Raw genomic sequence first — 13,718 nt, 5'->3', positions numbered from 1 at the left:
AAGCTACCAACTATTTGTTCAACCCCGCAAGAGTTCACCAACAAAAACTCTCTACAAAAGGACCCATTATATAATGAATTTTTGGATTTGGGGTGTTTTACTAATTGGCATAACCAAAGCATGGAAAGAGGCTTCCAGGTCATTACAACTCCTAAAACTCTGCAACTCTCCAGACCTATTTATTAGGACCCCATTATCCACTCTTAGCTAAAGCGTTAACATGGCTGCTCCACAGTAACCTCCTGATGCCTTGAAATTTGCCCCACATTAATGAGATTGCAGTTGCCATGTTGAACGCCAGAGATATAGGTGCCAGTATTCCGATACTCTGTGTAACAGGGACTGAACTAAAAGGGTGGGCTCTATTATTATTATTATTATTATTATTATTATTATTATTATTATTATTATTTTAATACTATTGCTGTGTTCTTTAGCTCAGTGCACGCAGGGATGCAAAAGAGGAAGCCACAGATCAACAAGGCATGACTTCTTTAAAATGAGGCACACAAGAGTGAATAGAAAAGCTTACTCTAGAACTGACACACAGAAAAAGGATACAAGGTGTGTTGTGCTCAGGGGCACTACCACTCCACACCAATATGTTTCAAAGTCTCCTAGTCACACTTCAATCTAGTTACCAGGGAATAATTTTTAAAAGGGCTTTTTCAAGAAGAGACTGGCAGAGAAAGGAAATCAAACCCAATGATCACATGATTGTGTACAAAAAAGTAAAAGCTCTCTTATGCTCCTTGCAAAATTTTGCAAAGTTGTCTCTGGTCTACACCTCTTTTTTTCCAGTGGGAGCAGTGACAGGCTGGGCAAATGGCCAAACTATGTTCCATCTGCTCCATTTGAACATTCATTTGGTTAGCACAGAGCCATCGTAACTAGGGCTGCTACAATTAAATAATCAGTTAACACTGACTGATTAAACGGGGGTAGATTTTTAGTCACTCAGCAGATTTTTTTATAAATTTATTGTTTTTTACAAATACTTCAAAAAACGGCAGATGGGAAATGCTTTTTATGAATGAAAGTTTGGGAAATGGTGGGAAAGGAACAAATGATTCTTTTTTCTTTTGTCCTGAAAGCCTTTTAGAGGGATGGCTGGTCAAGAAAAAATACAGTATCTACATAGGGGGGAAACTGCTGTGATTCAATTGTCAAAGATATATGAACAATGGCAACTAGAGAGGAAGTCAGAGACTTTGTGTTATTATAGCCTACCAAATGCCTTCTGATGACCTGGACTAGAGTTATTTTAAATCAAAATATTTTAAAGGGCACACTTGCCATAGCTGTACCAAATCAGAAAGGTGGCGGTAGAGTGAGCTCAGTTACCACTAACCATTTTGCCCAAACTGGTTTTGCCCAAACTTTCCAGCAATGGTGGAAAGATGTTGGAGACCACCAATGGTCACAATGATTTGCATGGGAGAGGGAAGGAGATCAAAATTTCAAAAATAATTGGCAAACTGGAAGAATGGGGTTCAGTCCATAGAAAGATATGGCACTAGAGTGTTCTGATATAAAGGAACCTCCCTCTGTTCTCACTGTAAGATAAGGCCCACCCACGAACCCGAGGAGTTTGCCTGGCAGCTTGAAACAATTTGGAAACAGCAGGATGGGTTGAGAAAAAGAATGCACAGGCCCAAAGACTGCCATAAATCTGGGGCGAAGGCGTTAGGAATGCAACAAAGATAGATCAGATGGAGTGTGTGTGTGTGTGTGTGTGTGTGTGAGAGAGAGAGAGAGAGAGAGAGAGAGAGAGCGCGCGCGCACTAGGCAGCAAGGAAAACTTGGGATGCTACTTTAGAACTACAAGTTGAACTAAAAGTTGCACAAAGATCTTTTCTAAGGGTATAATGCAGAGACTCATCCCCCCATACAGTTTTTCTTCAACTGCAACACTCCTTCCCCTGCTCAATGCACCTCAATGCAAGCTAAGGATGACAGGGAGAGTTTGGTTAGAGAGTTCCTAACAAAGGAAATGCCCCCATGCCATGCGTTATCTTTCAAATGAATTTGTGTCAGCTGCCCTAGCACCAAATCCCTAACTGCTCTTTATATTTGTGGCAAGTTAGAAGCAGTTTTATATGAAGGGAAGGAAGCTATTCAAGGAATCTGCTCATGAGACTGGTCTTCAATGCACTATATGTAGTGTTAGAATATGCATGGGCTAACGTGGTTCTCGAGAGTTATTGCTGGAAAATTTGTTAAAGGCATAGACAGCCCCAAAATTATTTGAGAATTACCGTATTTTTCCATCTATAAGATGCCCCCATGTATAAGACGCCCCCTATTTCTGGGGACTCAGATTTAAGAAAATGGGGGGGGGGTGTATCCATGTATTTTTGACCCTAATTTTTGACATTATTTTTTAGGGGGGAAACCTAGTCTTATACACAGAAAAATAGCGTATATCTTACAAAATGCACACTGAATGCCTGCTGTTTGACACTTTTGCATAAGGAGCTTATAACTTTAAAAAATGGGAATCTCCGAAAGGACAAAAACCATACAGATCCCCCCCCCCACTTTGCAGCTACAAAAGTTTACCTGCTCAACTTGAAAATAAAGTGAACTTCCCATTCTCTAAATGGGTGCAGGGCGGAATACTGGTGTGCTCTTGACCACAATTAAGTTAAATATGGAAGTTCTGATACTGACAGTGATTGTGGTTAAGCAGCATTTGAAATCAACTTAGAACTCTGAATTCAACTCCTGATCAGCTAACCCTGCTTAGCCTCAAATATAGTGAGCATCAATGTCAATGGAAGTTAACTGTGGTTGAGGAGAAGTTCATTTCCGAGAAGAGGTATAGAAGAAAACATGCAACTCACAATTTGTTTGTGATATCTTAACCACGGTTATGAGAGTGGTAGTGCTCACACACAACACAAAACCACAGTTTGAGTACGCGATCTTGTGTGCTCCCCATCTACCCTCTTTAATCACGGAAGATTGGAAGCCTTTGCTTCTGCTTTCAGATACATGCATTTTCTTGTGTCTAAACTGACAACTGTGGTTGGTGCTAGCTATGGTTTACTGTGGCATACACATATCACCAACAACAGCCTGAAGTTGGCTTGTTTCAGTAAACTTTAGTTTGTTTGTGTTCGGACAGAAATAGAAATTGGCTACTTGAAAATGGAAGCAAAAGCCTACAATGTCATTGTGGCCATGATAGTGCAGAAGAGGAAAGCCTATGACCCATAAGTATGGAATACTAAACTTTGTGTTGGCATTATGTGTGATTGTAACTTGTGTCTGCATTGGGCCACAGAAGGGTGGAAGAAGATACAAACAAAGGATCTAAATGAAAGGTGCTGCATTTTTAAAATAATGCAATATTCTTGAATATTGTGGCTTTATAAAGCTCTACTTTTCTGAGGGATATGCTCAAATACCTATTTTTGTGGAAACTTCAACTTGCGCAAAATGGAAAATAATTTTGAGGAAATTACCAAACAAGCCCAAATCATTACAGCTTTCTACACTATATCTGATAAAACGTGGAAAAATTAGTCAACAAAGGACACGGAAGGGAGGAAAGACAGTATTTAACAGCATACCTATAAGTAACAAGGCCCCAGTTCTCCATGGCACCTTTATAAAATAAATACAAAGGTTTATTGATATTGATACACACAACCATCTCCTAAAATGTTTTACAATTCAAATAAAACTCAGAGGTAACACAAAATACTTTACCAGCTGCAAAGTCTGCAATAGCTATGAGATCAATTTTAGGGAGAGGGTAAGGAACATTGAAGTAATCCTTATAAAAAGGCAGCGTTTTAGCAGCAACCTAAGGGGGGAAAGGAGAAAAATGATAGAGAGCATGGTGTGTTAAGTCAAAATAAAGAAGACCTGTTAACTGACTTTAAGACATTGTGCTTTAACTTTTACTCCTAAGCCAACTGCAGTTGTTGTTAAAACTATGTCAACTCTGGCCTTTGCCAAATCTACAGACACGACATGTTTACATAAAGGAACACACACATGTTCTGATGAATATCTGCAAAAAACAGAGGCCTGAACAAATTCCAAAACTACCTAAACCCTGCACCAAAGAGGACTTAATGGTTGCCCAGGGGACAGGGATAAGGGTTTTAAAGCCATTTTATCTGCCCCCAGGGACATACCTAATCAAATTTGAAGACGTTTGTGTATCCACAGTTTTACCCATAAGGAAAAAAACGTTTAACAGAAAGTTCACAATTTATCACTTCATCTCTTCCCCAGCTCCACCCAATCACACAAGCTGTAAATCTCTGAAGCCTGAATAAATTAGGTGACGCTAAAAGATTATGGAGCTAACCATTTATAAGTTGTTCAGCTTAGGTGACAATATATACCCTACTTCCAACCAGTGCCTGGAAAACAAAGTTCCCCCTGCCACAGCATGAACATCAGAAGTTGCCCAAGTCAGGCCTTATGCAAAATTCATCTAGGCCAGGCTTCCTCAAACTCAGCCCTGCAGATGTTTTGGGGCTACAATTCCCATCATCTCTGACCACTGGTCCTGTTAGCTAGGGATCATGGGAGTTGTAGTCCCAAAACATCTGGAGGGCCAAGTTTGCCTATGCCTGATCTAGGCTAATACAGTGGAACCTCAGTTTTCGAACGTAATCCGTTCTGGAAGTCCGTTCGACTTCCGAAACGTTTGGCAACTGAGGATCAAAGGGCTGTCAGCAAGTTCAATGAGGAAAATTGAGAAACACGCCTCTGAAGCCGTTCGACTTCTGAGGCACGTTCAAAAACGGAAGCATTCACTTTTGGGTTTTCAGCATTCGGCTTCTGAAACTTTCAGCAACTGAGACATTCGAAAACCAAGGTTTGACTGTATATTGTCTACACTGACCAGCAGCAGCTCTCCAGTGTTTCAGACATGGGCCCTCTCCAGGCTTACCTGAAGATGCCAGGGATTAAACCTGAGACCTTTTGCACTGTCAATAAGCTCCCTGTATTAAGCAAATGCATCTAAGTTACTTTCTTTTTTTAGATTTTCTCCATTTTAACACAGGAATGGCAGCTAAGCAATTGAAGCAAGAAAGTTCAAATAATATTAAAATATTTCCAAAGTCAAAAACAGGGGCACTGGTGTATGTTTATTTTTAAGCAACTGTCAAAGTTACTGAAAGATATGGAAGCATGCTTTACCTCTAATGCAAACTTTCCTTGTTCTGCTTTGCCAACTGGAGTGTAAACACGGACTAACACGCCATCGGTGGACCTGGTCTCAACGAAGTCATATTCTCCAACCACAAAAGCAACGAGATATGTTGACATCACAGGAGTTCGGGCAAATTTCACTTCCACCAGGTTTTCATCATCAGGGTAGGGCCTCCGATCAGTGACATTCTTTCAAAGGAAAGATGTTTGGAAGAGACTTGTTAGATTGGCTTTGAAGCGCCACCAGTATTTCACGAGACTGCAGGAGAGATCAGGGCTGGTATTTCCTGTGCTATTTTGCAGTATCAAACAGATGTGTGAAACGAGTCTCATTAACCTGCTCTTTTCCTTTCTCTGCAGTTTCCCTAATCTTGTTCTATCATATCCATCTCCTTGCTTTCTGCCAAAGTTGCTCTTCATTACAAAAAAAAGGGGGGCAACAGGGTCCACATCTCCAGTTCTTGTTTTACCCATTACCAATGCAGCTGGGATGTAAGAAAGGTCATCAAGACAATTTCCAGCCTCAGTAACCACCAACATCTTAATTTCTTGATCTTCGTACTATTTAGATTGCCAACTACTGTCCAGCATGCTCTTGCCTCCCCACCCATTTCCCCCTAGTTTGCTGTTAACCATAGTTCAGTATTATTTCTACATCAACCTTGGTTAGAGAGTTGCTATAAACCAAGAATTCTACGTTTGCTCAGAACCACACTAAACAGGCTTGCAAACCATGATTTATGGCGTGTGAACTGAGCTAATGGTTTGAAATAGACAGTATTCCCTGCTCCTCCGCCTGCAAGACAACAAATGGACATACAAGCTCTTCAGGCTTAGCTTGGAAAAAGGAAAGAACCTCCAGGTGCTCAAGAAAAAAAAGTTTATTTAGCCCAAACAAGTTCTTCCTCAGGAGCACGCTTGAAGATTTGTTTCAAGAAGCATTCAAGTTTTTAACTAGGGTTAAGTCAACAAACCATGATATAATACCAGAGGTAACCATCATGCCTATTTATATACAATGACCAACCATGGTTTCGCTTTACATGAACAAGCCACAAAAGGCCTCAGTCTCTCATGCAGTCTTTCTAGCCACCAGTCTTTCATGCACAGTCATTCCTATCTACTTCCTCATTCTCTGAAAATTATAGCTTAACAGTTCACTCATATAAGCTAACTGGTAAGAAAATAAACCATTTCGGGGTGTTAAAGTCTGAACACACACATTATATCATACTGAGTCTAACACACATATAAATAAATAGTGTGGAAGAAATACACTTAGAAGTATTGGGTTTATTTTGTTTGTTTTTAAATCATATACATACTGCTTTATTGTAAATAGAATCCCTAACTGGTTGTAAAAAGAATTTATCATACTCATATTAGACCCACTGAAATTAATGTATCTAAGTTAACCATGTCCATTAATTTCAAACGGTCTACTCCGAATGGTGTTCGATACAACACATTGTCTTAGATCTTCTTGCTGGCATTGCCACAACTACAGTATCAATCTACATTTTATTAATTAAACACTTGCCTTTTTAACAAAACAAAAAATGTATTTTATTAAACACAAACTAAACTAAACTAAACTAAACAGAACAGAACAGAACAGAACAAAACAAAACAAAAACAAAACCCGGAGTACAGTTTGATAATGACATTTGGTATAGTTAAAGTACACATAATGGTAATTCACTACTAAAGTAGATCTCTCCATTGTGAAGCTTGTGTCACATGCAGTTGTAGCAACAGTAAAAGGTAAAGGTAAAGGTACCCCTGCCCGTACGGGCCAGTCTTGACAGACTCTGGGGTTGTGCGCCCATCTCACTCAAGAGGCCAGGGGCCAGCGCTGTCCGGAGACACTTCCGGGTCACGTGGCCAGTGTGACATCGCTGCTCTGGCGAGCCAGAGCCGCACACGGAAACGCCGTTTACCTTCCCGCTAGAAAGCGGTCCCTATTTATCTACTTGCACCCGAGGGTGCTTTCGAACTGCTAGGTTGGCAGGCGCTGGGACCGAGCAGCGGGAGCGCACCCCGCCGCGGGGATTCGAACCGCCGACCTTTCGATCGGCAAGCCCTAGGCGCTGAGGCTTTTACCCACAGCACCACCCGCGTCCCCTGTAGCAACAGTACTGATTTGTTTATATAATCAATTAATAGTGACCACATACTTAGAAATTTATCCTCCTTACAATGCCCATTTATTATCCTGCTGGGTCAAACATTCAGATAATGCTATTTCCCATACACAGGTAAACCAAGATTATAAGTAACACTTACCATATTTGACAAAGCTACCCTTTCTTTAGGAACCACCAATGAGATATCAAAAGTTGCCTTGATGGCCGGCTCATCCCAGCAAGGAAAGGCCCTGCGAGCATCTGTAGCCTGAAAGAAATAAGAACATTAACTAGCCAAAGCAAGTGAGGGTGAATTTCTGACAGAACCATGCAAGAACAGACCTTAAATCAAAAAAGTTACGTTTTCCCAAGTAGAATACAGTCTTTAGATAACCTGGACAGAGGAACACAGAAATGCACTGCAGACCAACAATGGGGAACATGAAGGCAAATGAAAAGAAAGATCCAAGGAAATGAGGGGGGAAAATACAGGTATTCAAGAAGCATGCACAAAACTACACTGACAGCCATTAAATTTGAAGAAGACCAGAAGCATAAAATTTGGAGAGGCATTATCCACTTATTCCACATGGATAGTAGATGCGGATCAATTACAAAAAAACCTGTACAGTTTCTGGTAAAGGGTCAGAAACCAGGCAAGGTTTCAGGTGGGGCTTTTCCAGTAGACTTCCTACCTCACCCTTAGGTAAAGGTAAAGGTACCCCTGCCCGTACGGGCCAGTCGTGTCCGACTCTAGGGTTGCGCGCTCATCTCGCTCAAGAGCCCGGGAGCTGGCGCCGTCCGAAGACACTTCCGGGTCACGTGGCCAGCGTGACAAAGCTGCTCTGGCGAGCCAGCACCAGTGCCGCACACAGAAACGCCGTTTACCTTCCCGCTATAAAGCGGTACCTATTTATCTACTTGCACTTAGGGGCGCTTTCGAACTGCTAGGTGGGCAGGAGCTGGGACCGAACGACGGAAGCTCACCCCGCCGCGGGGGTTCGAACCGCCGACCTTACGATCAGCAAGTCCTAGGCACTGAGGTTTTACCCACAGCGCCACCCGCGTCCCTTACCCTTACCCTCACCCTTACACATAACCAAATGTTAACTCTTGGACAACTCTTTCCATCTCCAAGGCTTCTGTTAAAAAAATTAAATATTGGGGAGTGGGGGGAGAGATACATAGTTTACAACAAGGACTATCAGTAAATTTTAGCCCTTTCCAAAATACTGTTTATTACCTAAGGCTCTACCAGCTACTAGATCACAGCTTAAGTGATATTTATACTGAGTGCCTTCTGCTTCATTGACAAGAAATGGAAACAGGTGGATTTCTAAAGAGGCAACAGCAAATTAGTTACAGCTAAGAAAGTACACAATTGTCTTGTTAGAGACTCTAAGGTACATGTACAAGACATGCTACTTCCAGTGAAAGTATTAATGGAAATGGTAGACCACAAATCATAGGAGTCCATACCTCAAACTGGGTAACAGCAGCGTAGCGAGTATCTCCAGAAGGGGTGGTGTATTTACTTCGATAGAAGCCTTTCATTTTATCATTCAGCTCTCCAACAAAATCTATTTTTAACGTCCCCATTCCTGTGATTAAAAAGAGGAAGATAGTTTATGAATACTTGCTGTGTGGATGTGCTCCATCCAGAATATTCAAATGGGCAAAGGTGTTTGGACTATTTGTTGTCCCTTTGGAATAACCTGTTCCCTCTCCAAATGCCTTGAGATGCAATATGTTTCAAGCATATTCCAATTAAGATGCCATTTATCTAGTGTAAATGGCATCTCCTCTCTTGTTGCACATCAGGATTACGTGGATTAATGCAAGGGTGCTGTGGTAAGGATGCTAGGGCTGGGAGGTTAGGGATTCACAACCTTAACACCATGATTACATATGAATACAGTGGTACCTCGCAAGACGAATGCCTCGCAAGATGAAAAACTCGCAAGACGAAAGGGTTTTTGGTATTTTGAGTTGCTTCACAAGACGAATTTCCCTATGGGCTTGCTTCGCAAGACGAAAACGTCTTGCAAGTTTGTTTCCTTTTTCTTAAAACCGTTAATACAGTTGCGACTTGACTTCGAGGAGCAACTCATAGCACGTGGTGTGGTAGCCTTTTTTGAGGTTTTTGAAGATTTTGGTGATTTTTGAAGCTTTTCCAAAACTTTTCCGAAACCGTGCTTCGCAAGACGAAAAAATCACAAGACGAAAAAACTTGCGGAATGAATTAATTTCGTCTTGTGAGGCACCACTGTACAGCAAAACCAAAGTGTATGTGGAGTCCAAGCCCTGAAGACTTCTAACTTAGATTAGTTAAGCAAGGTAGGAATTTGGACTTGGAGATAGGAGGCAGGGATGGAACAATAGCCAAGCATCAGTAAAAAGAGTTTGTCGTAGAAGTCCTGGGCAACTCAAAAAAATGTTTTGCTGCAGAAGCACACCTAGAGGAAGAACACAACATGGTGAATAAAGAGGAGAACTCTGTTGTTCCATGTTAAGCTAGTCCACGGCATAAGATGGCAGGGAAGAAACTGAAGTCACACAGATGAGCTGAACTCAGAGGAAAGAGTATGATGTATCACTTAAAAGCAGAGATGGAAAACAGAGCACAGAACTCTGAGATGCCCGTTTATCCTGGCACCTAAAATGTTTGATAACAGCACTTCAAGTTTTAGAAACTATTCCAGACCAGACCATTAGATATCTGCTGATTAAATATCATGAGTAAAATTGGACCAGCATTCTGGATTTGAGGGGGGGGGGGAGAGTAGGAATAAAACTGACAATGCCATCTTTGTAAGTTGCCGAATACAGCAAAATAATGTCTGGATCAACCTATAATAATTTGTTTATAGAGCAGAGCATTTAGGAGCTTTGTTTTTTAAACTATTTTTCAAAGCAGTGTGTAAAGTTTCAGTGCTGACTGTAGCCTAACGTGACCAGCAGTTGTGCATTAAATGCCCGAAGCAGCAGCAACCAAAGTTCAGCTGAACACTTTATGGGTATCAACAAACTGATCTGTCTAGCATAAATAGCTCATCTGCCTCCAGCTGCAAACAGAGAAGCACATGGCAAATGTTCCCACAGCACATTTTGCTGATGATGAACACCAAACAATTCTGCCGGTCAAATTCATTCTGCCACTCATCACAACTCATACCATCACCTACTTCTGAAAGGTGAAGCTCATCAACTACCCATTAAAAGTACCCATCAAAGTGAAATTTAATTATTCTAGAATAATATCATGAATAAAACTGAATAGTTCAAGAAGCATCAACTTCTACCTCATCATGCCCAACCCCAAGGCACAGAACACAGAACAGTGTGCTGAAGTGCTCACCAGAGTCCAGTGGCTGCATTCGGTCTTTCTGCTAAACCAGCTTTTCCAGAGCTTCCATGCCCCCCCATTCCCTCAGTGCAACCATAAGGAAGATATTGTAAGCCTCTGCTTCCACTTTACATAAACTGCAGTTTGGCATATCATCCAAGCACTAAACTGTGGTTAATAAGAATTATGCTTTAGTGAAAGCAAGCCAGCTTCATAAACCAAGGTGATAATGACAGCTTTTTTGGAGACCAACTATATGTTAAGACTGGGGGGGGGGAGGAAAAAGACTGCAATAAGGCTGCTGTTCAAGACAGTACCCTCATGTTGATTTATCCCCTCCAGAATGTGTACTATTGCTTAACCTGTGTCATAGTCACCACAATGGACATTAACTTGCCCCACAGAACAGACTGTCTTGGTGAGGCAAAGAAAACATTAGGTTTTTTCCATGATCATCTCACATAAGCACAAGGCAATGGTATGAAGTAGGAGAGGGGGAAGGGAATATATGAAATGGTGACAAAACAGGGTAGGTAACAGTACATATTAAAGGGGAGTTTCCAAGGGGGAATCTTGATCACCTGTAACCTGTTGCTACACAACACTGCAAGATCTCTAACCAGGCTTGCAGTCATCATAGTTTTGGGGGTTAGCAATATATACTATGCATAGTATTTCATTGGTTTTCAGAAGCAAAGTTTCTTTATGGGTAACTGAAAACGATGTTTATTCTTTGTTTTAGGTGAGAGTTTTTAATAGCTCTCAGTTTCTCAACACTCCACTTCTGCCATCATGAGCAAATGTTTGCAAAAGTTGTGACAAAATCCCTCTTCATTTGGCTCAGTATTGAATTTCGGTGCTTGTTGACATATTCTGTGCTTGTTGACATACTTTATTTTAATTTCGGTTCCTTTCTTATTCTGTGTAGTAGCTTCTGTGTAGTAGCATCTATGATGGCTGGAGTAGTATTAGCATTCCCAGAGGGACTGGAGTGTTAGCAAACAGCAGGAAACACGCCAGAATCTGGTAGCACACACGGTTTAAAATGTATTGTGACACAGCATCTGTGGGCCAGAGCCCACTTTGCCAGTTGTACAAAGTGTTATCCTTCAGCTGACATACAGATGTATATATGTGGCTACAATCAAAAGTGTGGGTGGCGTGAAGCCAACATTATTACAAAGACAGGCATGATATGCATGAAGACTAGCATATCACATTACTATACAAAGCCCAAACCTGGTCAGAAGAGTCACTCAACATGAATTTAATCTACTTCTACTTTGTAATGAATTGGCACAGCATGACGAATAGTGCACATAAACTCCTACAGAGGGACAGTTACTAAACTGGATCCAGACTAGATTAACTGTACTTCAATCCCATTCAAATTCATATGAAAAGTCAAGTCAACTAAATATGAGGCAGTTTCCAGTTACTAGTGCTTTAAAGGTTTTTGGAAAGTTTCTTGAGCTTTAAGAAACTGGGTTCTATTTGGTTCAGTTACCAACATATTGAGAAATACAGGGAAGGATGAGTTTTCAAAAGCATATTCCAACAGAAGAAAATCCTACCCTGGGGATGAGGTGCAAAATGTTTTGGCCCTCTACTGAGCCATCTAGCTTCTAAACCAACATTTGTAGAGAAACCTTTTACCTTTTTGAAGTGTGCTGGGAAAAGAGAGAGTCACTTTCTCATCTTCGTTTTGGTAGTTGAATCCTGTTGCGTGGATTTCTGAAAAAAGGAAAAGAAAGTGCTCTTAAAAGTTGTGAATAGCAATGACCATTCATATGATATGAGGACACTTGGATTTTGGAAGAAAGAGCTAAATTCCTGTCCTCTTTTTTCTTAATATATTTTTAAAACCCTTTTTGTGGTCTTCAATATTAATCTCACCGCTACTTTTGCACAATCAATTGTATTTTGGAGAATGCAGGAATAAAAAAAACCCCATTCCCTTTTAGGACCTGGGTAGAATCTACACACATGTAAAAAACACTGTGAAAATGCTTTTTTTTTAAAGGTTTTGAAAAATATATTGAATTTGCCATAGCTCACTGCCATCATCTATTGTTAATTTGTATACTGCATTTTACAATACACATAACTGCTTAATTTGCAGCTGCATAGCTGAGTCCAGGATCAACATGTTTCTCTCCTTTCAGTTTTTGTGTTGGTTCTGAATTGCATTCATTTCTTTCCCTCAGCATGAAGCTCCTCATAAATGGCAACACTCCTTGGAAGCCTATTTCTGAATTTGGGAGGAACTATGCTTTGGAAAGAAACATTCTATCACTTTCTGCTATTTCCTCCCCAGCCCCTATTTCTTCTCACTGTCCCATCAGAGAAAAAGCCATTCTTAAGTTATCAAACTGTGTATCCCACTTGCTTTCCTTCAGGCTAACTCCACATTCAGGTGGCGGAGGGATTGTATGTGTGTGCTATTCTCTGCTGACAACTTTCTGATATAGAATGCAGTCCCCTTTGTGTGGCCCACATGCTTCACTAGGTTTGGGGCAGGGGAGGAGCCTTGTTTGGAACCTCCCAACATTTTGTAATTAACTATTTTATGGCAGCCATTTTATGCCTCTCTATGCCTTCCTATGGCAGTCATTTTGTGGCAATGCCCACAAGTACCCTTTCAAAATTCTACAGGTTACAGACCCCTGCTTTAGCCCTTATAATCCGAGGAAAAACCTGCAATATGGAGTTTTTGCACTGACTGCTCAACAAGTCACACCATATCTTGTAGCTGGTCCACACGGGAGGACATTCACTCTGAAACTCCTCTCTTTCCCCTTTTTAATCACCTTCCACTATTGCTCCCCAAGCCCCACCAGTGCATTCTAACTGCTCTGCAATTACAATGCAAAAGATGCTTGGTTTAGTACATGGCTACAAGAATATGAACTATGAGACTTCTCTTGCATCTGTAATTCTAAGAACCCCCCCCCCTTTTTTTAAATGCTACTAAAACTCATGGTTGTGAAAAACAGATTTTTAAAAATTATGGCAATAGCTGCTTAAAGCTTTGCAATGGAGTGCAGTAGAGTTCCAGTAGCCAT

At 41.0% G+C, this 13,718-nt stretch overlaps 1 protein-coding gene across 2 annotated transcripts in view; it reads right to left on the bottom strand.

The window, feature by feature from the left end:
- Window positions 1–13,718, bottom strand: part of NPEPPS (aminopeptidase puromycin sensitive) — a 72,184-nt gene that overhangs the window by 29,592 nt on the left and 28,874 nt on the right. For both annotated transcript variants that reach the window (XM_028703688.2, XM_028703689.2), the window contains exons 3-8: window positions 12,310–12,387; window positions 8,787–8,908; window positions 7,468–7,575; window positions 5,170–5,370; window positions 3,718–3,814; window positions 3,579–3,612 (exon numbers count right to left, since the gene is read on the bottom strand). In XM_028703688.2, coding sequence (XP_028559521.2) covers window positions 3,579–3,612; window positions 3,718–3,814; window positions 5,170–5,370; window positions 7,468–7,575; window positions 8,787–8,908; window positions 12,310–12,387 — 640 coding nt within the window. The remainder of the gene's footprint in view (window positions 1–3,578; window positions 3,613–3,717; window positions 3,815–5,169; window positions 5,371–7,467; window positions 7,576–8,786; window positions 8,909–12,309; window positions 12,388–13,718) is intronic.

The sequence above is a fragment of the Podarcis muralis genome, chromosome 13, assembly GCF_964188315.1.
Source record: "Podarcis muralis chromosome 13, rPodMur119.hap1.1, whole genome shotgun sequence".
NCBI classification, from domain to species: domain Eukaryota; kingdom Metazoa; phylum Chordata; class Lepidosauria; order Squamata; family Lacertidae; genus Podarcis; species Podarcis muralis.
The sequence above is the reverse complement of the archived record's forward strand: the minus strand, read 5'-3'. Positions and strand labels throughout refer to the sequence as shown.